Source organism: Oncorhynchus gorbuscha, linkage group LG17, assembly GCF_021184085.1.
Source record: "Oncorhynchus gorbuscha isolate QuinsamMale2020 ecotype Even-year linkage group LG17, OgorEven_v1.0, whole genome shotgun sequence".
In the NCBI taxonomy this organism is placed as follows: Eukaryota; Metazoa; Chordata; class Actinopteri; order Salmoniformes; family Salmonidae; genus Oncorhynchus; species Oncorhynchus gorbuscha.
In genome coordinates this window covers 43,839,002-43,864,567 of record NC_060189.1, presented here as the reverse complement: position 1 = coordinate 43,864,567, position 25,566 = coordinate 43,839,002, and the positions used below count along the sequence as shown (strand labels likewise).

Sequence of the window (25,566 nt, the reverse complement as noted above, 5' to 3'; positions counted from 1 at the left end):
TCAGGGTATGGGTCCATTTAATTTCTAATGGAAACTCCCATTCCTGAGCGGTTTCTCTGGTCAATGCCTATGGTGACTGGAGTTCAGTGTGGCTCAGTTGGTAAGTGCGTTGCAATAGAAATACCAAGATAGTGATTTCAATTCCCAAAGGTATTACATATAAAGGTGCTTAAGTTATGCACTCTGACACTGTTTTGTATGTCCCCACTATCAAGAGAAACTGTTTCCCTGGTGTATAAAGGCCTGGGTCCTCTTCAAACCAGCCCACTGTAGCAAAGCGTTTAGCTATGGAAGATTGAAACTAAAACCTGTTCTTACTGGACAAGTTCAGGTAGTACTGTACCTCTGCTGTTTAAAACGTTTCTCCCTGCTGAACACGACCCAGCTCTGAATTCTGCCAGAGCTCAATAAAAACCCACTACTCACCGAGGTGAAGAAAGAGTTAATGAAAGATGCAAGAACAGCAGGAGTAGGGACCGTTCTGTCTCTGAGCATGTGCTGCTGTCCTGGCTAATACTGCAGTGAAGGAAAATGTGTCAATTTTCATTGGACAGTAGTCCCCTCCGGAATGGTGAATGAGCCTGTAACTGACGGTCAGACGATGTCCTGTTTGCGGATGGTGATTCTTCACATTGACCGTTGGTCCTGAGGTGCATTTTCGTGGAATCTACAACCGTGGGCGACAATCTCCCGGTAAGATGTGCGGGTTGATATAATTGTTGTTCCACTTTACTGCCTACTTGAAACCGCGCAGGACAGTGGTTAGACTAGGCTACAGGATGTATTTTGGTCATCCTGACATAGGAATACAGTTGATTAAATTAATTGTTTAAAAAAAAACTGCTGCCCCACTTGACGCGTTGTCCATGGGGAGGACAATATGAATAGCACATATTTCCCGCGGTTATAACAGTTTTCGCGTTTCCCATTATTTGTATGTTTTTCCTATAATATTTTTATGCTCACTGATACATGTGAAAAATGTGTACTGTTGGCATAGGCTACTGTAGGATAGCCTAATATAAATGCAGCCCAAGCCATCACATGAGCAATCAATATTTGATTTGGGGGGAGTAGGCAAGGCATAGCCTAGGGCTGGCACAATTACCATATAACCGTATAACCGAAGGTTATGGATGAGATGTCATGAACTAAAAAAATTAAGCATTCGGTTGAGTCCGTTTCTGCGGTAACATGGACCCCTAACAACGTGATGAAACTTTGTTGCTCCTTAAAGAAATGTAGAATGTTAATTCAAATTATGTGTTATCTGATGTGACTCATGCAATGGAATGTATTTGGAATGTCAGTTGAGTTGAATCAACAAATCACAGCACATATTGATGGGTACACTTCCTGCTTTTACTTTCTGCTCTGCTCCAATGGGTACACTCGCAATATCTGCCAGATGCGTGTCCACTCATTATGCTATCATTGACTTGAATGGGAGTGCCTGTTCTATTCGTTTTATTTACCGTGCATTCTGAAAGTATTCAAACCCCTTGACTTTTTCATCATTTTGTTACGTTACAGCCTTTTTCTAAAACACACACCTCTACATAAGGTCCCACAGTTGACTGTGCATGTCAGAGCAAAAACCAAGCCATGAGGTCGAAGGACTTGTCCGTAGAGCTCCGAGACAGGATTGTGTTGAGGCACAGATCTGGGGAAGGGTACCAAAAAATGTCTGCAGCATTGAAGGTCCCAAAAAACACCGTAGTCTCCATCATTCTTAAATGGAAGAAGTTTGGAACCACCAAAACTCTTCCTAGAGCTGGCCAAACTGAGCAATCGGAGAAGGGCCTTGGTCAAGGAGGTGACCAAGAACCCGATGGTCACTCTGACAGAGCACCAGAGTTCCTCTGTGGAGATGGGAGAACCTTCCAGAAGGACAACCATCTCTGCAGCACTCTACCAATCAGGTGGCCAGACGGAAGACACTCCTCAGTAAAAGGCACATGACAGCCCGCTTGGAGTTTGCCTAAAGGACTCTTCAGACAATGAGAAACAAGATTTTCTGGTCTGATGAAACCAAGATTGAACTCTTTGGCCTGAATACCAAGCATCATGTCTGGAGGAAACCTGGCACCATCCCTACGGTGAACCATGGTGGTGGCAGAATCATGCTGTGGAGATGTTTTTCAGCGGGAGACTAGTCAGGATTGAGGGAAAGATGAACAGACAAAGTATAGAGAGATCCTTGATGAAAATCTCCAGAGTGATCTTGATCTCAGACTGGGGAAGGTTCACCTTCCAACAAGACAACGACCCTAAGCACCCTTTAAAGACAATGCAGGAGTGACTTCCCGGATGAGTCTCTGAATGGCCTTGAGTGGCCCAGCCAGAGCCCGGACTTGAACCCGATCGAACATCTCTGGAGAGACCTACCTGAACAGCGACTCTCCCCATCCAGCCTGACAGAGCTTGACAGGATCTGCAGAGAAGAATGGGGGAAACCTCCCAAATACAGGTGTACTAAGCTTGTAGCGTCGTACCCAAGAAGACTCGAGGCTGTAATCGCTACCAAAGGTGCTTCAATAAAGTACTGAGTAAAAGGCCTGAAATCTTATGTAAATATAATATTTCAGTTTCAAATGTTTTATACATTTGCGAAAATGTATAAAAAACAGTTTTTGCTTTGTCATTATGGGGAATTGTGTGTAGATTGGTGAGGGGGGGGGGGGAACAATTGCAATCCATTTTAGAATATGTCTGTAACGGAATAAAATGATGAAAAAGTCAAGAGGTCTGAATACTTTCCGAATGCACTGTTGATGGCGGTACATGCAGTCAGGAGAGGAGATAATGTGCCAAAAAATCTAATAAAAAGGATTATTACTGGCCAATTACTGTCCTCCAATATTCCATGACTGTCACAGTCCTATATGGCATCAACATTTCTCCCACTATCAGTGGGGTTGCCGCAGTGAGGTTATTTGAGGTTGTCACAGTTTCAAAAGTGAGAGAGAGGGGCATCCCCCAAATTATTATCTCTATGGGGCAGCCGGCACAGTGATTCTGCAGTAACGGTAACTCCTCTCTTGGGCCTGCACAAGGAGTCGCGGGTCAACCTGCAAGCCTTATTTACACACCCTGTTCCCTGTGTATTTTGATAAAGGGAAATCATTATTCACTCCAAGATATGCACATGTGAATCTACTAAAGAGTTAACAAAATCTTAACAAAGTCTTTTCCTCGCAATTTGAGCATACAGATTCCTAATCCCAGGGACATGACAAAGATGTTCGGGATTAACTCCACATCCCCAGGGTCTTTCATTAAAATTGAGAGAATTAAAGAAAGACACACATATTGTACTTTTCTGTAAATCATTGAATTACCGATTTAACTTGGATACAGACAACACAGTAGGTCTACCATGTAATGAGAAAAACCCATCCACATTTTTGCATCTACCTTCAGAATCTTCATAATGCTTTTTGATATACCTCCAGGGGATCGGTGTCCCTCCCGCGGGACGGTTGAGCTAACGTAGGCTAATGTGATCAGCATGAGGTTGTAAGTAACAAAAAAAAATCCAGGACAGACATATCCGATATAGATTAACAAGAATTCAAGCGTTCTGCCTATCTGCACTGTCCGATTTACAGTAGCTGTTACAGTGAAGAAATACCATGCTATTGTTTGAGGAGAGTGCACAGTTATGAACTAGAAAGTTATTAATAAACCAATTAGGCACATTTGGGCAGTCTTGATACAACATTTTGAACAGATATGGAATGGTTCATTGGATCAGTCAAACTTTGCACATACACATTTTGGTCCTCCTCACATTCAACGGAAGAACCATTACAGAACCACCCACCAACCAAGGACCAAGCGGCGTGGTAAACATGCAGCAGCAGGAGAGGCAACAGCAGCAGGAGAGGCAGCACTATTTAGAGACATGGACTTGGGAGGAGATCCTAGACGGGAAAGGAACCTGGGCACAGCCAGGAGAATATCGCCGCCCCAAAGAAGAGCTGGAGGCAGCGAAGGCGGAGAGGCGCTGGTATGAGGAGGCAGCACGGCGGCGCGGATGGAGGCCCGAGAGTCAGCCTCAAAAGTCTCCCGCCTGTCCAGAGTCTCCCGCCTGTCCAGAGTCTCCCGCCTGTCCAGAGTCTCCCGCCTGTCCAGAGTCTCCCGCCTGTCCAGAGCCGCCAGTCAGCCAGGATCTGCCAGAGCCGCCAGGCCATTCAGCCAGGATCCGCCAGAGCAGTCAACCAGCCTGAGCTATCTCTCAGTCCTGAGCTGCCTCTCGGTCCTGAGCTGCCTCTCAGTCCTAAGCTGCCCCTCGGTCCTGAGCTGCCTCTCAGTCCTGAGCTGCCCCTCGGTCCTGAGCTGCCCCTGAATAGTTTACTTAATTTCAGTTTGTCACATTCTGACCATAGTTCTTTTGTGTTTTCTTTGTTTTAGGGTTGGTCAGGACGTGAGCTGAGTGGGCATTCTATGTTGTATGTCTAGTTTGTCTATTTCTATGTTTGGCCTGATATGGTTCTCAATCAGAGGCAGGTGTTAGTCATTGTCTCTGATTGGGAACCATATTTAGGTAGCCTGTTTTGTGTTCGGTTTTGTGGGTGGTTGTCTTCTGTCTTTGTGTATAAGCACCAGATAGGACTTGTTTCGGTTTTTCACATTTGTTTTTATTTTATTTTGTAACGTTCACGTTTATTGTCTTTATTAAACATGTTGAACACTAACCACGCTGCATTTTGGTCCTCCTCTCCTTCGACGGAAGAAAACCGTGACACAGTTTGTGACAAAACAAGCAAGTATAGTGTAGAGAATCATTGTACCATCTAAACCGATATATTTTCCATGACAAAAATATTATATTTTCAGCTGATTGAAGCTGATGTACAAAACCGAAAGTAAAAGACTCAAAAATCAAACTTAAAGAAGGGGCGGGCATAGAAATAGCGCACATAGAAGAGATATTTAATTAATGTTTTATTTAACTAGGCAAGTCAGTTAAGAACACATTCTTATTTTCAATGACAGCTTAGGAACAGTGGGTTAACTGCCTTGTTCAGGGGCAGAATGACAGATTTTCACCTTGTCAGCTCGGGGATTTGATCTCGCAACCTTTTGGTTACTAGTAAAAACGCTCTAACCACTTGGCTACTTGCTGCCCTGATATAAAGCTTCTTAGACTTGCTTTCACTGAGTGACAACTCCTTCCGGCGCCGACTGAGATGGCCGCCTCGCTTCGCGTTCCTAGGAAACTATGCAGTTTTTTGTTTTTTTACGTGTTATTTCTTACATTAGTACCCCAGGTCATCTTAGGTTTCATTACATACAGTCGAGAAGAACTACTGAATATAAGATCAGCGTCAACTCACCATCAGTACGACCAAGAATATGTTTTCCGCGACGCGGATCCTGTGTTCTGCCTTACAAACAGGACAACGGAATGGATCGCATGCAGCGACCCAAGGAAACGACTCCGAAAAAGAGGGAAACGCGGCGGCGTTCTGGTCAGACTCCGGAAAAGGGCACATCGCGCACCACTTCCCAGTATTCTTCTTGCCAATGTCCAGTCTCTCGACAACAAGGTTGATGAAATCCGAGCAAGGGTGGCATTCCAGAGGGACATCAGAGACTGCAACGTTCTCTGCTTTACGGAGACATGGCTTACTGGGAAAACGCTATCCAGGGCGGTGCAGCCAACGGGTTTCTCCACGCATCGCGCCGACAGAAACAAACATCTCTCTGGTAAGAAGAGTGGAGGGGCGTATGCCTCATGACTAACGGGACATGGTGTGATGAAGAAAACATACAGGAACTCAAATCCTTCTGTTCACCTGATTTAGAATTCCTCACAATCAAATGTAGACCGCATTATCTTCCAAGAGAATTCTCTTCGATTATAATCACAGCCGTATATATCCCCCCCAAGCAGACACATCGATGGCTCTGAACGAACTTTATTTAACTCTTTGCAAACTGGAAAACATTTATCCGGAGGCTGCATTCATTGTAGCTGGGGATTTTAACAAAGCCAATCTGAAAACAAGACTCCCTAAATTTTATCAGCATATCGATTGCGCAACCAGGGGTGGTAAAACCTTGGATCATTGTTACTCTAACTTCCGCGACGCATATAAGGCCCTGCCCCGCCCCCTTTCGGAAAAGCTGACCACGACTCCATTTTGCTGATCCCTGCCTACAGACAGAAATTAAAACAAGAGGCTCCCACGCTGAGGTCTGTCCAACGCTGGTCAGACCAAGCTGACTCCACACTCCAAGACTGCTTCCATCACGTGGACTGGGACATGTTTCGTATTGCGTCAGATGGGAATATTGACGAATACGCTGATTCGGTGTGCGAGTTCATTAGAACGTGCGTCGAAGATGTCGTTCCCATAGCAACGATAAAAACATTCCCTAACCAGAAACCGTGGATTGATGGCAGCATTCGCGTGAAACTGAAAGCGCGAACCACTGCTTTTAATCAGGGCAAGGTGTCTGGCAACATGACTGAATACAAACAGTGCAGCTATTCCCTCCGTAAGGCTATCAAACAAGCTAAGCGTCAGTACAGAGACAAAGTGGAATCTCAATTCAATGGCTCAGACACAAGAGGCATGTGGCAGGGTCTACAGTCAATCACGGACTACAAGATGAAATCCAGCCCAGTCACGGACCAGGATGTCTTGCTCCCAGGCAGACTAAATAACTTTTTGCCCGCTTTGAGGACAATACAGTGCCACTGACACGGCCTGCAACGGAAACATGCAGTCTCTCCTTCACTGCAGCCGAGGTGAGTAAGACATTTAAACGTGTTAACCCTCGCAAGGCTGCAGGCCCAGACGGCATCCCCAGCCGCGCCCTCCGAGCATGCGCAGACCAGCTGGCCGGTGTGTTTACAGACATATTCAATCAATCCCTATACCAGTCTGCTGTTCCCACATGCTTCAAGAGGGCCACCATTGTTCCTGTTCCCAAGAAAGCTAAGGTAACTGAGCTAAACGACTACCGCCCCGTAGCACTCACTTCCGTCATCATGAAGTGCTTTGAGAGACTAGTCAAGGACCATATCACCTCCACCCTACCTGACACCCTAGACCCACTCCAATTTGCTTACCGCCCAAATAGGTCCACAGACGATGCAATCTCAACCACACTGCACACTGCCATAACCCACCTGGACAAGAGGAATACCTATGTGAGAATGCTGTTCATTGACTACAGCTCGGCATTCAACACCATAGTACCCTCCAAGCTCGTCATCAAGCTCGAGACCCTGGGTCTCGACCCCGCCCTGTGCAACTGGGTACTGGACTTCCTGACGGGCCGCCCCCAGGTGGTGAGGGTAGGCAACAACATCTCCTCCCCGCTGATCCTCAACACGGGGGCCCCACAAGGGTGCGTTCTGAGCCCTCTCCTGTACTCCCTGTTCACCCACGACTGCGTGGCCACGCACGCCTCCAACTCAATCATCAAGTTTGCGGACGACACAACAGTGGTAGGCTTGATTACCAACAACGACGAGACGGCCTACAGGGAGGAGGTGAGGGCCCTTGGAGTGTGGTGTCAGGAAAATAACCTCACACTCAACGTCAACAAAACTAAGGAGATGATTGTGGACTTCAGGAAACAGCAGAGGGAACACCCCCTATCCACATCGATGGAACAGTAGTGGAGAGGGTAGCTAGTTTTAAGTTCCTCGGCATACACATCACAGACAAACTGAATTGGTCCACTCACACTGACAGCGTCGTGAAGAAGGCGCAGCAGCGCCTATTCAACCTCAGGAGGCTGAAGAAATTCGGCTTGTCACCAAAAGCACTCACAAACTTCTACAGATGCACAATCGAGAGCATCCTGGCGGGCTGTATCACCGCCTGGTACGGCAACTGCTCCGCCCTCAACCGTAAGGCTCTCCAGAGGGTAGTGAGGACTGCACAACGCATCACCGGGGGCAAACTACCTGCCCTCCAGGACACCTACACCACCCGTTGTTACAGGAAGGCCATAAAGATCATCAAGGACATCAACCACCCGAACCACTACCTGTTCACCCCGCTATCATCCAGAAGGCGAGGTCAGTACAGGTGCATCAAAGCTGGGACCGAGAGACTGAAAAACAGCTTCTATCTCAAGGCCATCAGACTGTTAAATAGCCACCACTAACATTGAGTGGCTGCTGCCAACACACTGTCATTGACACTGACCCAACTCCAGCCATTTTAATAATGGGAATTGATGGAAATGATGTAAATATATCACTAGCCACTTTAAACAATGCTACCTTATATAATGTTACTTACCCTACATTATTCATCTCATATGCATATGTATATACTGTACTCTACAACATCGACTGCATCCTTATGTAACACATGTATCACTAGCCACTTTAACTATGCCACTTTGTTTACTTTGTCTACACACTCATCTCATATGTATATACTGTACTCGATACCATCTACTGTATGCTGCTCTGTACCATCACTCATTCATATATCCTTATGTACATGTTCCTTATCCCCTTACACTGTGTATAAGACAGTAGTTTTGGAATTGTTAGTTAGATTACTTGTTGGTTATCACTGCATTGTCGGAACTAGAAGCACAAGCATTTCGCTACACTCGCATTAACATCTGCTAACCATGTGTATGTGACAAATAAAATTTGATTTGATTTTGATTTGATTTGATTTGACAGATCTATAACACACATTTCTATGTGCATTTGGGTGGGTTACCCAAAAAGTTACATATTGCAGCTTTAAATATTAGCCACTATGGTAGGCCTACTTAATCAGTTATTTCCACTTTAGTGTTAGTGTCCTTACATTTTGCATCATTACATTACATCTTTGGTTTACCTTTCAAAAAAATAACTTGTCAAGTTTGTGCGGTTGTCCCTGAGGATCCCTAGCAATTGTTGTGCAATCATTTAGGACAGGTAGCACATTTGAGTCATTATGGGAACGCAGATCATATGTAGCAGTTTAAACCTTTAAACCTGCCTACTGGAGCGTTATAGGAGCATTTTAATCCCTCGCTGAATCTTTCTCTCTCTGTTCCATCAGCATCACCCGGTTCTTTTTATATAATCCACCCAGCAATTTTCTCTCAGTGGATGACTCTCACAGTCAGACTGACCTGATCACCAGTTCATTCCTTCTGCATCACATCTCTGTTGGTGCGTAGTAGTAGGTATTACAGCAGATATTAGTGCTATTATTGGCCTGTTCTTACACCCTCTGAGCCCAATGTACAGAAGCAGGTAGGGGTCCCAGGTGGCAGTGGGACTGAGAGTGGAGGCAGTAGGCAGTCCAGAAGTAATTGCTTATGAGCTATCTTTCCTATTGATCTGGACCTAGAACCCAACACCTCATGCCAGGCAGCACAAAAATAGAATAACAAGAACAGACCATCATGATCAATAAAAAGCAGCGAGAAGCCATTAAACTGTCCATTGATGCCAGGGAGGGAGCAATAACAAAACTGACATGACAACTGGGAGGTGGGGAGGTGGGAGAGGACCAGTGGTGTAAAGCACTTAATTAAGTAAAAAATACTTGAAAGTAGTTTTTACTCCATACATTTTCCCTGATACCTAAAAGTACACATTACATTTTGAATGCTTAGCAGGACAGGAAAATGGTCTAATTCACACACTTATCAAGAGAACACCCCTGGTCATCCCTACTGCCTCTGATCTAGCTAAACACATGCTGAGTTTGTAAATGATGTCTGAGTGTTGGAGCGTGCCCCTTGCTATCTGTAAATGAGAAAAACAAGAAAATGGTGCCGCCTGGTTTGCTTAGTATAAGGAATTTTTAAATGATTTATACTTTTACTTTTGATACGTAAGTGTATTTTAGCAATTACATTTTACTTTTGATTCTTACGAATATTTAAAACCAATTTTTTTTTACTTTTAGTCGAATAGGATTTTAATAAAATTTACTGGGGGACTTCCACTTTTACTTGAGACATTTTCTATTAAGGTATCATTACTTTTACTCAAGTATGACAATTTGGTACTTTTTCTACCATTGGAGAGGACCTACAACAAAAACAACATCATCATCATCATCAACAACACCCAACAGTTCCAGCTCACCACAGTGCCTTGCAAAAGTATTCACCCCCCTCTGCATTTTTCCTATTTTGTTGCATTACAACCTGGAATTTAAATAGATTTTTATTTGGATTTCATGTAATAGACATACACAAAATAGTCCAAATTGGTGAAATGAAAAAAATAACTTGTTTCATAAAATAAAATGGTGGGTGCATATGTATTCACCCCCTTTGCTGAAGCCCCTAAATAAGACCTGGTGCAACCAATTACCTTCAGAAGTCACATAATTAGTTAAATAAAATCCACATGTGTGCAATCTAAGTGTCACATGATCTGTCACATGATCTCAGTATATTTACACCTGTTCTAAAAGACCCCAGAGTCTGTAACACCACTAAGCAAGGCGTACCACCAAGCAAGCGGCACCATGAAGACCAAGGAGCTCTCCAAAAACAGGTTAGGGACAAAGTTGTGGAGAAGTACAGATCAGGGTTGGGTTTAAAAAAATATTCAAAACTTTGAACATCTCCACGGAGCACCATTAAATCCATTATTAAAAAATGGAAAGAATATGGAACCACAACAAACTTGCCAAGCGAGGGCCGCCCACCAAAACTCATGGACCAGGCAAGGAGGGCATTAAATCAGAGAGGCAACAAAGAGACCAAAGATAACCATGAAGGAGCTGCAAAGCTCCACAGCGGAGATTGGAGTATCTGTCCATAGGACCTGTACACTTCACAGAGCTGGGCTTTACGGAACAGTGGCCAGAGAAAAAGCCGTTGTTAGTTATGCATGCTTCTTGTTTGTTTCACAATAAAACATGTTTTGCATCTTCAAAGTGGTAGGCATGTTGTGTAAATCAAATGATACAAACCTCCAAAAAAAATCAATTTAATTCCAAGTTGTAAGGTGACAAAATAGGAAAAATGCCAAGGGGGTGAATACTTTCACAAGCAACTGTATGTCAGGCTTTAGCTCTGGGTCAAGCTGGGCTACAGAGGCATGCTAAAGGGTGTTTGGGTGTGGGTCAGGTGACACTGTGGTGGTAGGGACGCTATGAATGTTTTAGAGGCAGCAGGAGACAGGTGGAGCATGGGGTGGGAGGGAGGGAGGGAGGGAGCGGAGAGGAACGGGGGCTATGGGGTGTGGGGAGAGAGAGGGAGTCAGTGGGTGAGCAGGAGAGAGGGAGTCAGTGGGTGAGCGAGAGAGAGTGAGAGAAACTAGAAGGAGCTCAGGAGAATTCAAGGGAGCAGGAGTTAGGATCCAGTGGGGCAAGACGGGGTGAGAGAGGGAGGGAGGGAGGCAGGAAGAGTGTGAGGGAAACAGGGTTGCGGCAGGTCAGTCCAGTCTCCTGGCCCATTTGTTCCTTGTTAGGAAAATCCTCATTAGCCTGGCTCTCTGCCCACTTCGCCAAACCAGCATCTGCTCTTCAAACCAGTTCTTACTGTACATGGTCACACTCACAACCTCTCTTTGATAGGATTTAATTGTACTATTGTATTACGGTTGTGTCATGCAGGTGAAAGAGGACCCAAAAGCGACTTGGCGAAAACAGAGTCTTTAATCCAGTAAAGTGTATACAAACAAAAAAACACAACTTTCACTCGAAATGACGAGGACTAACTGGAGACTCGATCTTGAACAGCAGGTGAACAGCAGGTTGCCTCGGGAAGGCACTCGAACCAGACAGACTCAGACACCTGCTCACCACGCAGCATCTGAGGAAAACACGACACGACAGGGCGATACACAATCACAGCACGGTGAATTCTAAACAAGGAACCGACAGGACAGGAACGGAACACAAAGGAAGAAATAGGGACTCTAATCAGGGGAAAGGATCGGGAACAGGTGTGGGAAGACTAAATGATTGATTAGGGGAATAGGAACAGCTGGGAGCAGTAACGGAACGATAGAGAGAAGAGAGAGCGAGAGAGTGAGAGAGGGAGGGGGAGAGAGAGTGATAGAAAGAGGGAAAGAACCTAATAAGACCAGCAGAGGGAAACGAATAGAATGGGAAGCACAGGGACAAGACAAGATAATAAATGACAAAACATGACAGTACCCCCCCACTCACCGAGCGCCTCCTGGCGCACTCGAGGAGGAATCCTGGCGGCAACGGAGGAAATCATCGATGAGTGAACGGTCCAGCACGTCCCGAGACGGAACCCAACTCCTCTCCTCAGGACCGTAACCCTCCCAATCCACTAAGTATTGGTGACCCCGTCCCCGAGAACGCATGTCCATGATCTTATGTACCTTGTAAATAGGTGCGCTCTCGACAAGGACGGGAGGGGGGAGGGAAGACGAACGGGGTGCGAAGAAAGGGCTTGACACAGGAGACATGGAAGACAGGATGGACGCGACGAAGATGTCGCGGAAGAAGCAGTCGCACAGCGACAGGATTGACGACCTGGGAGACTCGGAACGGACCAATGAACCGCGGAGTCAACTTACGAGAAGCTGTCGTAAGAGGAAGGTTGCGAGTGGAAAGCCACACTCTCTGGCCGCAACAATACCTTGGACTCTTAATCCTGCGTTTATTGGCGGCTCTCACAGTCTGTGCCCTGTAACGGCAAAGTGCAGACCTCACCCTCCTCCAGGTGCGCTCACAACGTTGGACAAACGCTTGAGCGGAGGGAACGCTGGACTCGGCAAGCTGGGATGAGAACAGAGGAGGCTGGTAACCCAGACTACTCTGAAACGGAGATAACCCGGTAGCAGACGAAGGAAGCGAATTGTGAGCGTATTCTGCCCAGGGGAGCTGTTCTGCCCAAGACGCAGGGTTTCTGAAAGAAAGGCTGCGTAGTATGCGACCAATCGTCTGATTGGCCCTCTCTGCTTGACCGTTAGACTGGGGATGAAACCCGGAAGAGAGACTGACGGACGCACCAATCAAACGACAGAACTCCCTCCAAAACTGTGACGTGAATTGCGGGCCTCTGTCTGAAACGGCGTCTAACGGGAGGCCATGAATTCTGAATACATTCTCGATAATGATTTGTGCCGTCTCCTTAGCGGAAGGAAGTTTAGCGAGGGGAATGAAATGTGCCGCCTTAGAGAACCTATCGACAACCGTAAGAATCACAGTCTTCCCCGCAGACAAAGGCAGACCGGTAATGAAGTCTAGGGCGATGTGAGACCATGGTCGAGAAGGAATGGGGAGCGGTCTGAGACGACCGGCAGGAGGAGAGTTACCCGACTTAGTCTGCGCGCAGTCCGAACAAGCAGCCACGAAACGGCGCGTGTCACGCTCCTGAGTCGGCCACCAAAAGCGTTGGCGAATAGACGCAAGAGTGCCTCGAACACCGGGATGACCAGCTAACTTGGCAGAGTGAGCCCACTGAAGAACAGCCAGACGAGTGGAAACAGGAACGAAAAGGAGGTTACTAGGACAAGCGCGCGGCGACGCAGTGTGCGTGAGTGCTTGCTTAACCTGTCTTTCAATTCCCCAGACTGTTAACCCGACAACACGCCCATAAGGAAGAATCCCCTCGGGATCAGTAGAAGCCACAGAAGAACTAAACAGACGGGATAAGGCATCAGGCTTGGTGTTCTTGCTACCCGGACGGTAAGAAATCACAAACTCGAAACGAGCGAAAAACAACGCCCAACGAGCTTGACGGGCATTAAGTCGTTTGGCAGAACGGATGTACTCAAGGTTCTTATGGTCTGTCCAAACGACAAAAGGAACGGTCGCCCCCTCCAACCACTGTCGCCATTCGCCTAGGGCTAAGCGGATGGCGAGCAGTTCACGGTTACCCACATCATAGTTGCGCTCAGATGGCGACAGGCGATGAGAAAAATAAGCGCAAGGATGAACCTTATCGTCAGACTGGAAGCGCTGGGATAGAATGGCTCCCACGCCTACCTCTGAAGTGTCAACCTCGACAATGAATTGTCTAGTGACGTCAGGAGTAACGAGGATAGGAGCGGACGTAAAACGTTCTTTTAGAAGATCAAAAGCTCCCTGGGCGGAACCGGACCACTTAAAACACGTCTTGACAGAAGTAAGAGCTGTGAGAGGGGCAGCAACTTGACCGAAATTACGAATGAAACGCCGATAGAAATTAGCGAAACCTAAAAAGCGCTGCAACTCGACACGTGACCTTGGAACGGGCCAATCACTGACAGCTTGGACCTTAGCGGAATCCATCTGAATGCCTTCAGCGGAAATAACGGAACCGAGAAAAGTAACGGAGGAGACATGAAAAGAGCACTTCTCAGACTTTACGTAGAGACAATTCTCTAAAAGGCGCTGTAGGACACGTCGAACGTGCTGAACATGAATCTCGAGTGACGGAGAAAAAATCAGGATATCGTCAAGATAGACAAAAACAAAGATGTTCAGCATGTCTCTCAGAACATCATTAACTAATGCCTGAAAAACAGCTGGCGCATTGGCGAGACCAAACGGCAGAACCCGGTACTCAAAATGCCCTAACGGAGTGTTAAACGCCGTTTTCCACTCGTCCCCCTCTCTGATGCGCACGAGATGGTAAGCGTTACGAAGGTCCAACTTAGTAAAGCACCTGGCTCCCTGCAGAATCTCGAAGGCTGATGACATAAGGGGAAGCGGATAACGATTCTTAACCGTTATGTCATTCAGCCCTCGATAATCCACGCAGGGGCGCAGAGTACCGTCCTTCTTCTTAACAAAAAAGAACCCCGCCCCGGCCGGAGAGGAAGAAGGCACTATGGTACCGGCGTCAAGAGACACAGACAAATAATCCTCGAGAGCCTTACGTTCGGGAGCCGACAGAGAGTATAGTCTACCCCGAGAAGGAGTGGTCCCCGGAAGGAGATCAATACTACAATCATACGACCGGTGAGGAGGAAGGGAGTTGGCTCGGGACCGACTGAAGACCGTGCGCAGATCATGATATTCCTCCGGCACTCCAGTCAAATCGCCAGGTTCCTCCTGAGAAGTAGGGACAGAAGAAACGGGAGGGATGGCAGACATTAAACACTTCACATGACAAGAAACGTTCCAGGATAGGATAGAATTACTAGACCAATTAATAGAAGGATTATGACATACTAGCCAGGGATGACCCAAAACAACAGGTGTAAACGGTGAACGAAAAATCAAAAAAGAAATAGTCTCACTGTGGTTACCAGATACTGTGAGGGTTAAAGGTAGTGTCTCAAATCTGATACTGGGAAGATGACTACCATCTAAGGCGAACATGGGCGTAGGCTTATCTAACTCTCTGAAAGGAATGTCATGTTTCCGAACCCATGCTTCGTCCATGAAACAACCCTCAGCCCCAGAGTCTATCAAGGCACTACATGTAGCACCCGAACCGGTCCAGCGTAGATGGACCGACAAAGTAGTACAGGATTTTGATGGAGAGACTTGAGTAGTTGCGCTCACCTGTAGCCCTCCGCTTACAGATGAGCTCTGGCCTTTACTGGACATGAATTAACAAAATGTCCAGCAACTCCGCAATAGAGGCACAGGCGGTTGGTGATCCTCCGTTCCCTCTCCTTAGTCGAGATGCGAATCCCTCCCAGCTGCATGGGCTCAGACTCTGAGCCAGAGGAGGGAGATGGTTGCGATGCGGAGCAGGGAAACACCGTTGATGCGAGCTCTCTTCCACGAGCCCGGTGACGAAGATCTACCCGTCGTTCTATGCGGATGGCGAGAGCAATCAAAGAGTCCACATCTGAAGGAACCTCCCGGGAGAGAATCTCATCCTTAACCACTGCGTGGAGTCCCTCCAGAAAACGAGCGAGCAGCGCCGGCTCGTTCCACTCACTAGAGGCAGCAAGAGTGCGAAACTCAATAGAATAATCCGTTATGGACCGTTCACCTTGGCATAAGGAAGCCAGGGCCCTAGAAGCCTCCCTACCAAAAACTGAACGGTCAAAACCCGAATCATCTCCTCTTTAAAGTTCTGGAACTTGTTAGAGCAATCAGCCCTTGCCTCCCAGATAGCTGTGCCCCATTCTCGAGCCCGGCCAGTAAGGAGTGAAATGACGTAAGCAACCCGAGCTCTCTCTCTAGAGTATGTGTTGGGTTGGAGAGAGAACACAATCTCACACTGCGTGAGAAAGGAGCGGCACTCAGTGGGCTGCCCGGAGTAGCAAGGTGGGTTATTAACCCTAGGTTCTGGAGGCTCGACAGGCCAGGAAGTAACAGGTGGCACGAGACGTAGACTCTGGAACTGTCCAGAGAGGTCGGAAACCTGAGCGGCCAGGTTCTCCACGGCATGGCGAGCAGCAGACAATTCCTGCTCGTGTCTGCCGAGCATGGCTCCTTGGATCTCGACGGCAGTGTAACGAGCGTCTGAAGTCGCTGGGTCCATTCCTTGGTCGGTTCCTTCTGTCATGCAGGTGAAAGAGGACCCAAAAGCGACTTGGCGAAAACAGAGTCTTTAATCCAGTAAAGTGTATACAAACAAAAAAACACAACTTTCACTCGAAATGACGAGGACTAACTGGAGACTCGATCTTGAACAGCAGGTGAACAGCAGGTTGCCTCGGGAAGGCACTCGAACCAGACAGACTCAGACACCTGCTCACCACGCAGCATCTGAGGAAAACACGACACGACAGGGCGATACACAATCACAGCACGGTGAATTCTAAACAAGGAACCGACAGGACAGGAACGGAACACAAAGGAAGAAATAGGGACTCTAATCAGGGGAAAGGATCGGGAACAGGTGTGGGAAGACTAAATGATTGATTAGGGGAATAGGAACAGCTGGGAGCAGGAACGGAACGATAGAGAGAAGAGAGAGCGAGAGAGTGAGAGAGGGAGGGGGAGAGAGAGGGATAGAAAGAGGGAAAGAACCTAATAAGACCAGCAGAGGGAAACGAATAGAATGGGAAGCACAGGGACAAGACAAGATAATAAATGACAAAACATGACAGGTTGGATGTATAATCTTCAAATCAAAATCACATTTAATTTTGTCACATGCGCTGAATAGAACCTTACAGTGAAATGCTTTACTATCAAGCCCTTAACCAACAATGCTTTCGGAATTTGAATAAAAAAAATAAAAAAAGATCAGTTAAAAATAGATAATAAAAGTAACAAATAATTAAACAGCAGCAGTAAAATAACAATAGCGAGGCTCTATACAGGGGGTACCGGTACAGAGTCAATATGCATGGACACCGGTTAGTTGAGGTAATATCTACATATAGGTAGAGTTCAAGTGACTATGCATAGATAATAAACAGAGTAGCAGCAGTGTAAAATAGGGGTCTGGGTAGCCCTTTGATTAGCTGTTCAGGAGTCTTATGGCTTGGGGGGTAGAAGCTGTTAAGAAGCTTCTTGGACCTAGACTTGGCGCTCCGGTACCACTTGCCGTGCGGTAGCAGAGAGAACAGTCTATGACTAGGGTGGTTGGAGTCTTTGACGACATTTAGGTCCTGGATAGCAGGAAGCTTGGCCCCAGTGATGTACTGGGGGCGTACACACTACCTTCTGTAGTGTCTTGCGGTCAGAGGCCGAGCAGTTGCCGTACCAGGCAGTGATGCAACCATTCAGGATGCTCTCGATGGTGCAGCTGTAGAACCTTTTGAGGATCTGAGGACCCATACCAAATCTTTTCAGTCTCATGAGGGGGAATAGGCTTTGTCGTGCCCGCTTCACGACTGTCTTAGTGTGTTTGGACCATGATAGTTTGTTGGTGATGTGGACACCAAGGAACTTGAAGCTCTCAACCTGCTCCACTACAGCCCAGTCGATGAGAATGGGGGCGTGCTCGGTCCTCCTTTTCCTGTAGTCCACAATCATCCCCTTTGACGATTGTGAACTACAATCTTGACTATTATGAAACAATTGTCTCCTTTTACTCACTAATATTTACAGAACTATATATACACTAAGTATGCCAAACATTAGGAATACCTTCCTAATATCAGAACAGCCTCAATTCATTTTGGCATGGACTCTACAAGGGTGTCAAAAGCGTTCCACAGGGATGCTGGCCTATGTTAACTCCAATGTTTCCCACAGTTGTGTCAAGATGTCCTTTGGGTGGCGGACCATTCTTGATACACACAGGAAACTGTTGAGTGTGAAAAACCCAGCAGCGTTGCAGTTCTTGACACAAGCCAGTGCGCCCGGCACCTACTACCATACCCCAGTCAAAGGCACTTAAATCAATAAGGGATCATAGCTTTGACCTGGATTCACCTGGTCAGTCTATGTCATGGAAAGAGCAGATGCTCTTGATGTTTTTTACACTCAGTGTTTCTTTTTTAGTGACTGTTAGCGCCGAAAGTGTTTGACCTCTTGTAAACTGGTTCCCTTTTCCAATGTGCATGTGCCAGTCAGTAGGCCTATGCAGTGGAATCGAACCGATTCAGACATACTGTAAATAATATAGAATCTTTATATACTTTAGGCTTTCTGTCAAAACCAATGGGGCCTGGGGACGAGGTTATATACTATGACGGAGTGGTTGAGAGATGGCATCCCTGCTAGGGCCTCCTGACACTTGATACCAGTGGTGCTTATTGCCTGTGTCTGGCCCTGCACCCGTTATTTATATAGTCTTTGGTCTGACCTGGGGATTTACACTGCAGAAAGCAAGGGCACATTATGCACACAGATCATGGGGGGGGGGCTATTCTAACTCTCTCTACATGTGAAAGCATTGTGTTAGTCTGACCCCCGATACCACTTGTGATGTAATGGCATTGTGTGGCTGATACAACATTCGGATTGCTGAGGAGTGAAGTTTTCTCTAGTTACAGATCCACGACAAATCCTAACCTTAACCACTGGTGGGGGAAATGCGAAACTGACCCAAGATCAGGCTCTAGAGGCCACTTCAACCTACTCCTTTATGATCAGTCGTTGATTCTCACGGGTTCTAATATTGCAAACTGGCATGGAAAGAAATGCAAGCTGGCATTAATTCAAATGTCAAGTGGTCAGATTAAGACCTTGTACCAGCAGCCAACAATGTTGGAAGGGATATCTAAGAGGCCTCATGTCATCTGAAGGTTAATCATTAGCAGTCTGCGTAGTTTCCATATACTCTTAGAAAAAAGGGTTCCAAAACAGTTATTTGCAGAGGGATGGGGTTCTGTTTTGATCAGAAGATCCCTTTTTGGAAGGTAAAGGGTTCTACCTAGAACCTTTAACATCCTGGGAACCGTTTTTGGGAGAAAGGGTTCTTTGATGATTCTTTAGAAGGCAAGAAGGGTTCTACATAGAATCATATCTAATATTTCCCAGCATGCTCTATTGCAGGGAGATTTTCAGAATAGTTTATTTGACTATAATATCAGTATTTTTGCATGTACATTGATGGTTGATACATTTGTATGCTACACAAAGATAAGTAACACAGTTTTCTAAACGAATCCAATCTGTTGGATATATTGCACCCGATACTGAGGTGGATGTTCCAGTTTAAATGATTGGGTTAGTCTCAGTATTCAATCTTCCCTACCCTGGCAGCCATTCGGAGTGCAGGTTGCGGTTGATGAACAATTCCACTTGTTGGATATCCCAGTTCTGTCTGGCTTCCTATAGGAATTACACATCCCTTTACAAGCCAGCAGGCTTAGGTTATAAATAGGCCCTAAAAAAAAGGCCTTATGATATTAAAGGCGAATAAGGCTGGTGGAACTCTTCATAGAGGGTTCTGGGAAGAACCGTCCAAAGATAAAAGGGTTCTCGGTAGAACCCTTCACAGAGGGTTCTAGGCAGAAGCCTTCATAGAGGGTTCTAGGTAGAACTATGTGCAGGTTGTTCTTTGAAGAACCCTATATAGAGTGCTCTAGATTGCATAGGGTTCTAAGGCTTCCCTTATAGGGACAATTCAAAGAGGCCCAGTATGGTTTGACTTAGCACCTTGTTTTTCTCTCTAAGAGTGTAGTATTGCCCTTATGAAACACTTTCCTTTGCCCCACATGCATACGGTAGGCATTTGACGTAACACCAAACTGACTAACTCACTTTTCTGTCCTTTCTCTCTCCCACAGACCTACGCTTCTCCTCCACTAGATAAAGGGCGAGGGGCGGTCGCCATGGTGTAACGGGTGTCGTTGAACTAGACCTACAGTATGGCACGCCAAACCAACCATTAGACCAAGAGGAAATCCTTGTGGTCTGAGGGCGACATTTCGGCCTCCGTCTCTCAGGCAGGACTGCCTTATCGCGAGGGCGTAATTCCAAATCGCGCCCACCGCAATGGCAACCCCGGCACCTCCACCAGTGCCTCTGACGGTCCTGTCTCGCTGGTACCTGTACGCCATCCACGGCTACTTCTGCGAGGTCATGTTCACCGCCGCCTGGGAGTTCGTGGTCAACCGCAACTGGAAGTTTCCTGGTGTGACCAGTGTATGGGCTCTGCTAATCTACGGGACCTGCATCCTCATCGTGGAGCACATGTACCTGGCCCTCCGAGCTCTCCGTTGCCCCGTGCTGCTGCGATGCCTCATCTATACCCTATGGACGTATATCTGGGAGTTCGGTACAGGGCTGTTGTTGACCCAGTTCGACGCCTGTCCCTGGGATTATTCCCATTTTCAGTATAACTTTATGGGGTTGATCACAGCGGAGTACGCCCTGCCCTGGTTTTGTGCATCTTTCATGACGGAGCGACTGGTTATACGCAACACGCTGCGGTTACGGATGGACAGGGACAGGGTGGAAGGGGACCAGTCGGATGCAGGCGGGGGAGGAGGAAGGAAAGTGTGGGGCGAACAAAGAGGAGCCAACTGCTATCTTAAATTGGACTGATCAAAGAACAAGGGCATTTCCTCATTTGGGGAAAGTCCGTCCTCCACCCTCGCACCTCTGCCCTCTCTCTTCTGTGACCTGGAAATATAAGTGGTCTCGTGGTCGAGGAGTGTGTCAACTTGTTCGTAGAAAAATGGTAGCCTCCTTTTGGCAAGGAAGCACAAGTGTATCATACCTGAGTCCTTTGAGGAGGAGCTTTGAAATATGCCATACCCGCTTTGAATCAGCAATTTTTTTCTCAAAGGAGAAAATCATGCAAACATTTAAAAACGATATGCTACTTATCCTTTTATCTACAACATGTCTTGCACGACTGGCTACAGTTGTTTTGATCACTTTATACATTTATTTGGGGATTCCACCCTTTAAAAGTCATTTGCTTGATGACTCATGATTGGAGAAGGAGAGTCTCATTTCATACGAGCGCATTTTCATCCACATTCCCTCTCCTCGCCACCTCTCCACGATTACCTTGAACCTTTTTCAAAAGGAGGCCAGAGAGGCTGGAGGAGGGAGGACACAGGAGTTGAGCAAATCCAATTGAGGAAAGGTCAATCTGAATCACTCTGGAATCCCACTCAAGCACTAAAACATTGTACGGAAATGTATAATTTTTTTTTTTTTTAAACGAAATACATAACTACTGTATTTCTGTATAGCTTCAAAAGCAATCTGAATAAGGTGCTATATGCTAAATGTTCATAATTGATTGTCATGGAGAATGATTTTCTACAGTTAGTGATAACCCACAATATTTGGAAATGCATGAGGGAGGTGTTTTGGTTCTGTATGCAACTGCAGTCTGTTTACTCATAAGCTATTTGCCTATTGAGAAATGAGGTCTCAGGTAACTTACTCAACAAATTGTGTGCTATTTCTACTGCATATCTGTTCGAATCAGGATTTCTGATTTCAGGATCTCTGATTTTCACGTGATGTAATCATTCACTATTAGCCAAGGACGTTGTCACCACACTGAAAGAGCTGCTGCTGCCTTGTGGACTTGACATGATACTGCATCTGAAAGCTTCCTCTGAAGTTTCAAAAATAGGACTACTGGAGCTGTATTCCTCCCAGATATCTCTTTGGTTTGTCCCGATTAATGGCCCTTGCTTTATGGCCTCTGGCACTGTTTTGATGATGCAAAATAATGTGGATCTCAAACCACCGAGTGGAGTCAAAAGCAATACATTAAAGGCCCAATGCAGCCGTTTTTAAAAATCTCAATATCAAATCATTTCTGTGTAACAATTAAGTGCCCTACTGTGATCGCATTCAATTAAAATGGTCCAAGAAAATCAAAACAAGCTTCTTAGTAAAGGAGTAAAAGGGTCAATTTCTCAAGCAAGAATTTAGATAGGACTGTATGGGAGTGGTCTGAGTGGGGAGGGGAAAACTGAAAACGAGCTGTTATTGGCAGAGATTTGCAACTCTCTTTCTTATTGGTTTATTAACTCATTTACCGCCTAGTGATGTCACGATGGAGGGCCAGAACTCTCTACGGTGAGTGTTCAAAACAGGAACACCTTCCTAATATTGAGTTGCACCCCCTTTTCCCCTCAGAACAGACTCAATTATTCGGGGTATGGACTCTACAAGGTGTCGAAAGCGATGAAAAGGGATGTTGACTCCAAAGTTTCCCACAGTTGTGTCCAGTTGGCTGGATGCTCTTTGGGTGGCGGACTGTTCTTGATACACACGGGAAACTGTTCAGCGTGAAAAACCCAGCAGCGTTGCAGTTCTTGACTCAACCCGGTGCGCCTGGCACCTACTACTGTACCCCATTCAAAGGCACTTCAATCTTTTGTTTTGCCCATTCACCCTCTGAATGGCACACATACACAATCCATTTCTCAATTGTCTCAAGGCTTTAAAATAATGATTTAACCTGTCTCCTCCCCTTCATCGACACTGATAGAAGTGGATTTAACAAGTGACGTAGCAGGGATCATAGCCTTCACCTGGATTCCCCTGGTCAGTCAATCTCATGTTCCCTATGTTTTCTACGCTCAATGGAATGTTTGTTTCCTGTATATTTGATTGTGATATGTGGTTGTCTCATGAAGCTATCTTAAGATGAATGCACTTGGTGTAAGTCCATCTGCTAAATGACTAAAATGTCAAATGTAAATGTTTTACACACAGATCTCTTATTACTGTATAGAATCATTTTCAACAACTTTTGTTTAAATACACTGCATTCGGAAAGTGTTCAGACCCCTTGACTTTTCCCACATTTTGTTACATCACGGCCTTGTTTTAAAATTGATTAAGGAGATTTTTCCCCTCATCAATCTACATACACTACCCCATAATGACAACGCAAATACAGATTTTTTTGCTAATTTATACAACAAAAACAACTGAAATATCACATTTACATAAGTATTCAGACCCTTTACTCAGTACTTTGTTGAAGCACCTATGGCAGCGATTAGAGCATCGAGTCTCCTTAGGTATGACGCTACAAGCTTGGCACACCTGTATTTGGGGAGTTTCTCCCATTCTTCTCTGCAGATCCTCTCAAGCTCTGTCAGGTTGGATGGAAGTTTACATACACTTACGTTGGAGTCAATAAAACTCGTTTTTCAACCACTCCACAAATTTCTTGAGAGAGTTCCAAACTATAGTTTTGGCAAGTCGGTTAGGACATCTACTTTGTGTATGACACAAATCATTTTTCCAACAACAGATTATTTAACTTATAATTCACTGTATCACAATTCCAGTGGGTCAGAAATTTACATACACTAAGTTGACTGTGCCTTTAAACAGCTCGGAAAATTCCAGAAAATGATGTCATGGCTTTAGAATATTTTGATAGGCTAATTGACATCATTTGAGTCAATTGGAGGAGTACCCGTGGATGTATTTCAAGGTCTACCTTCAAACTTCGCTTGACATCATGGGAAAATCAAAAGAAATCAGCCAAGACCTCAGAAAATAAATTGTAGACCTCCAAAATCAATTTCCAAAAGCCTGAAGGTACCACGTTCATCTGTACAAACAATAGTATGCACGTGTAAACACCATGGGACCACGCAGCTGTCATACCGCTCAGGAAGGAGACGCGTCTCCTAGAGATGAAAGTACTTTGGTGTGAAAAGTGCAAATCAATCCCAGAACAACAGCAAAGGACCTTGTGAAGATGCTGGAGGAAACAGGTACAAAAGTATCAATATCCACAGTAAAATTAGTCCTATAGAGACATAACCTGAAAGTCCTCTCAGCAAGGAAGAAGCCACTGGTCAAAAAACACCATACAAAAAGCCAGACTACAGTTTGCAACTGTCCTCTGGTCTGATAAAACAAAAATGGAACTGTTTGGCCATGATGACCATTGTTATGTTTGGAGGAAAAAGGGGGAGGCTTGCAAGCTGTTAAGCACGGGGGTGGCAGCATCATGTTGTGGGGGTGCTTTGCTGCAGGAGAGACTGATGCACTTCACAAAATAGATGGCTTCATGAGAAAGGGAAATTATGTGGATATATTGAAGCAACATCTCAAGACATCAGTTGTTCAAGCTTGGTCGCAAATGGGTCTTCCAAATGGACAATGACTCCAAGCATACTTCCAAAGTTTTCGCAAAATGGCTTAAGGACAACAAAGTCAAGGTATTGGAGTGGCCATCACAAAGCCCTGACCTCAATCCCATAGAAAATTTGTGGGCAGAACTGAAAAAGCATGTGCGAGCAAGGAGGCCTACAAACCTGACACAGTTACACCAGCTCTGTCAGGAGGAATGGGCCAAAATTCACCCAACTTATTGTGGGAAGCTTGTGGAAGTCTACCCAAAACATTTGACCCAAGTTAAACAATTTAAAGGCACTGCTTCCAAATACTAATTGAGTGTATGTAAACTTGTGACCCACTGGGAATGTGATGAATTGAATAAAAGCTGAAATAAATCATTCTCTCTACTATTATTCTGACATTTCACATTCTTAAAATAAAGTGGTGATCTTAACTGACCTAAGACACTGTGAATTGTGAAAAATGTATTTGGCAAAGGTGTATGTAAACTTCCGACTTCAACTGTATTTTCAGGTATCTCAGGAGATGTTCGATCGGGTTCAAGTCCGGGCTCTAGCTGGGCCACTCAAAGACATTCAGTGACTTGTCCCGAAGATACTCCTGCATTGTCTTGGCTGTGTGCTTAGGGTCATTGTCATTTTGGAAGGTGAACCTTCGCCTGAGTCTGAGGTCCTGAGCACTGGAGCAGGTTTTTGTCAAGGATCTCTCTGCAATTTGCTCAGCTCATCTTTGCCTTGATCCTGACTAGTCTCCCAGTCCCAGCCGCTGAACAACATCCCCACAGCATGATGCTGCCACCACCATGCTTCACCGTAGGGTTGGTGCCAGGTTTCCTCCAGACGTGATGCTTAGCAATCAGGCCAATGAGTTCAATCTTAGTTTCATCAGACCAGAGAGTGGCGCAGCGGTTTAAGGCACTGCATCACAGTGCTAGAGGCGTCACTACTGACCCTGGTTCGATCCTGGGCTGTGATTGGGAGTCCCATGGAGCGGTGCACAATTCGCCCAGCGTCCAATCAAGTTGTAGAAACACCTCAAGGATGATCAATGGAAACAGGATGCACCTGAGCTCAATTTCGAGTCTCATAGCAAAGGGTTTGAATACTTAGGTATTTCTGTTTAACATTTTTTATAAATGTACCATTATTTCTAACAACCTGTTTTCGCTTTGTCATTATGGGGTATTGTGTGTAGATTTGATTTAGATTTTCTTTATTTACTCCATTTTAGAATAAGGCAAAATGTGGAAAAAGTCAAGGGGTCTGAA

General features: G+C 45.8%; 1 protein-coding gene across 1 annotated transcript; it reads left to right on the top strand.

Annotated features, from left to right (window-relative positions):
- Positions 1-447: 447 nt before the first annotated feature.
- Positions 448-22,466, top strand: tmem229b (transmembrane protein 229B). The gene is made up of 2 exons (XM_046309571.1): positions 448-693; positions 20,006-22,466. Exon 2 carries the CDS (start codon positions 20,214-20,216, stop codon positions 20,763-20,765), a length of 552 nt encoding a protein of 183 aa, XP_046165527.1. The 5' UTR covers positions 448-693; positions 20,006-20,213; the 3' UTR covers positions 20,766-22,466.
- The last annotated feature ends 3,100 nt before the right edge of the window (positions 22,467-25,566 follow it).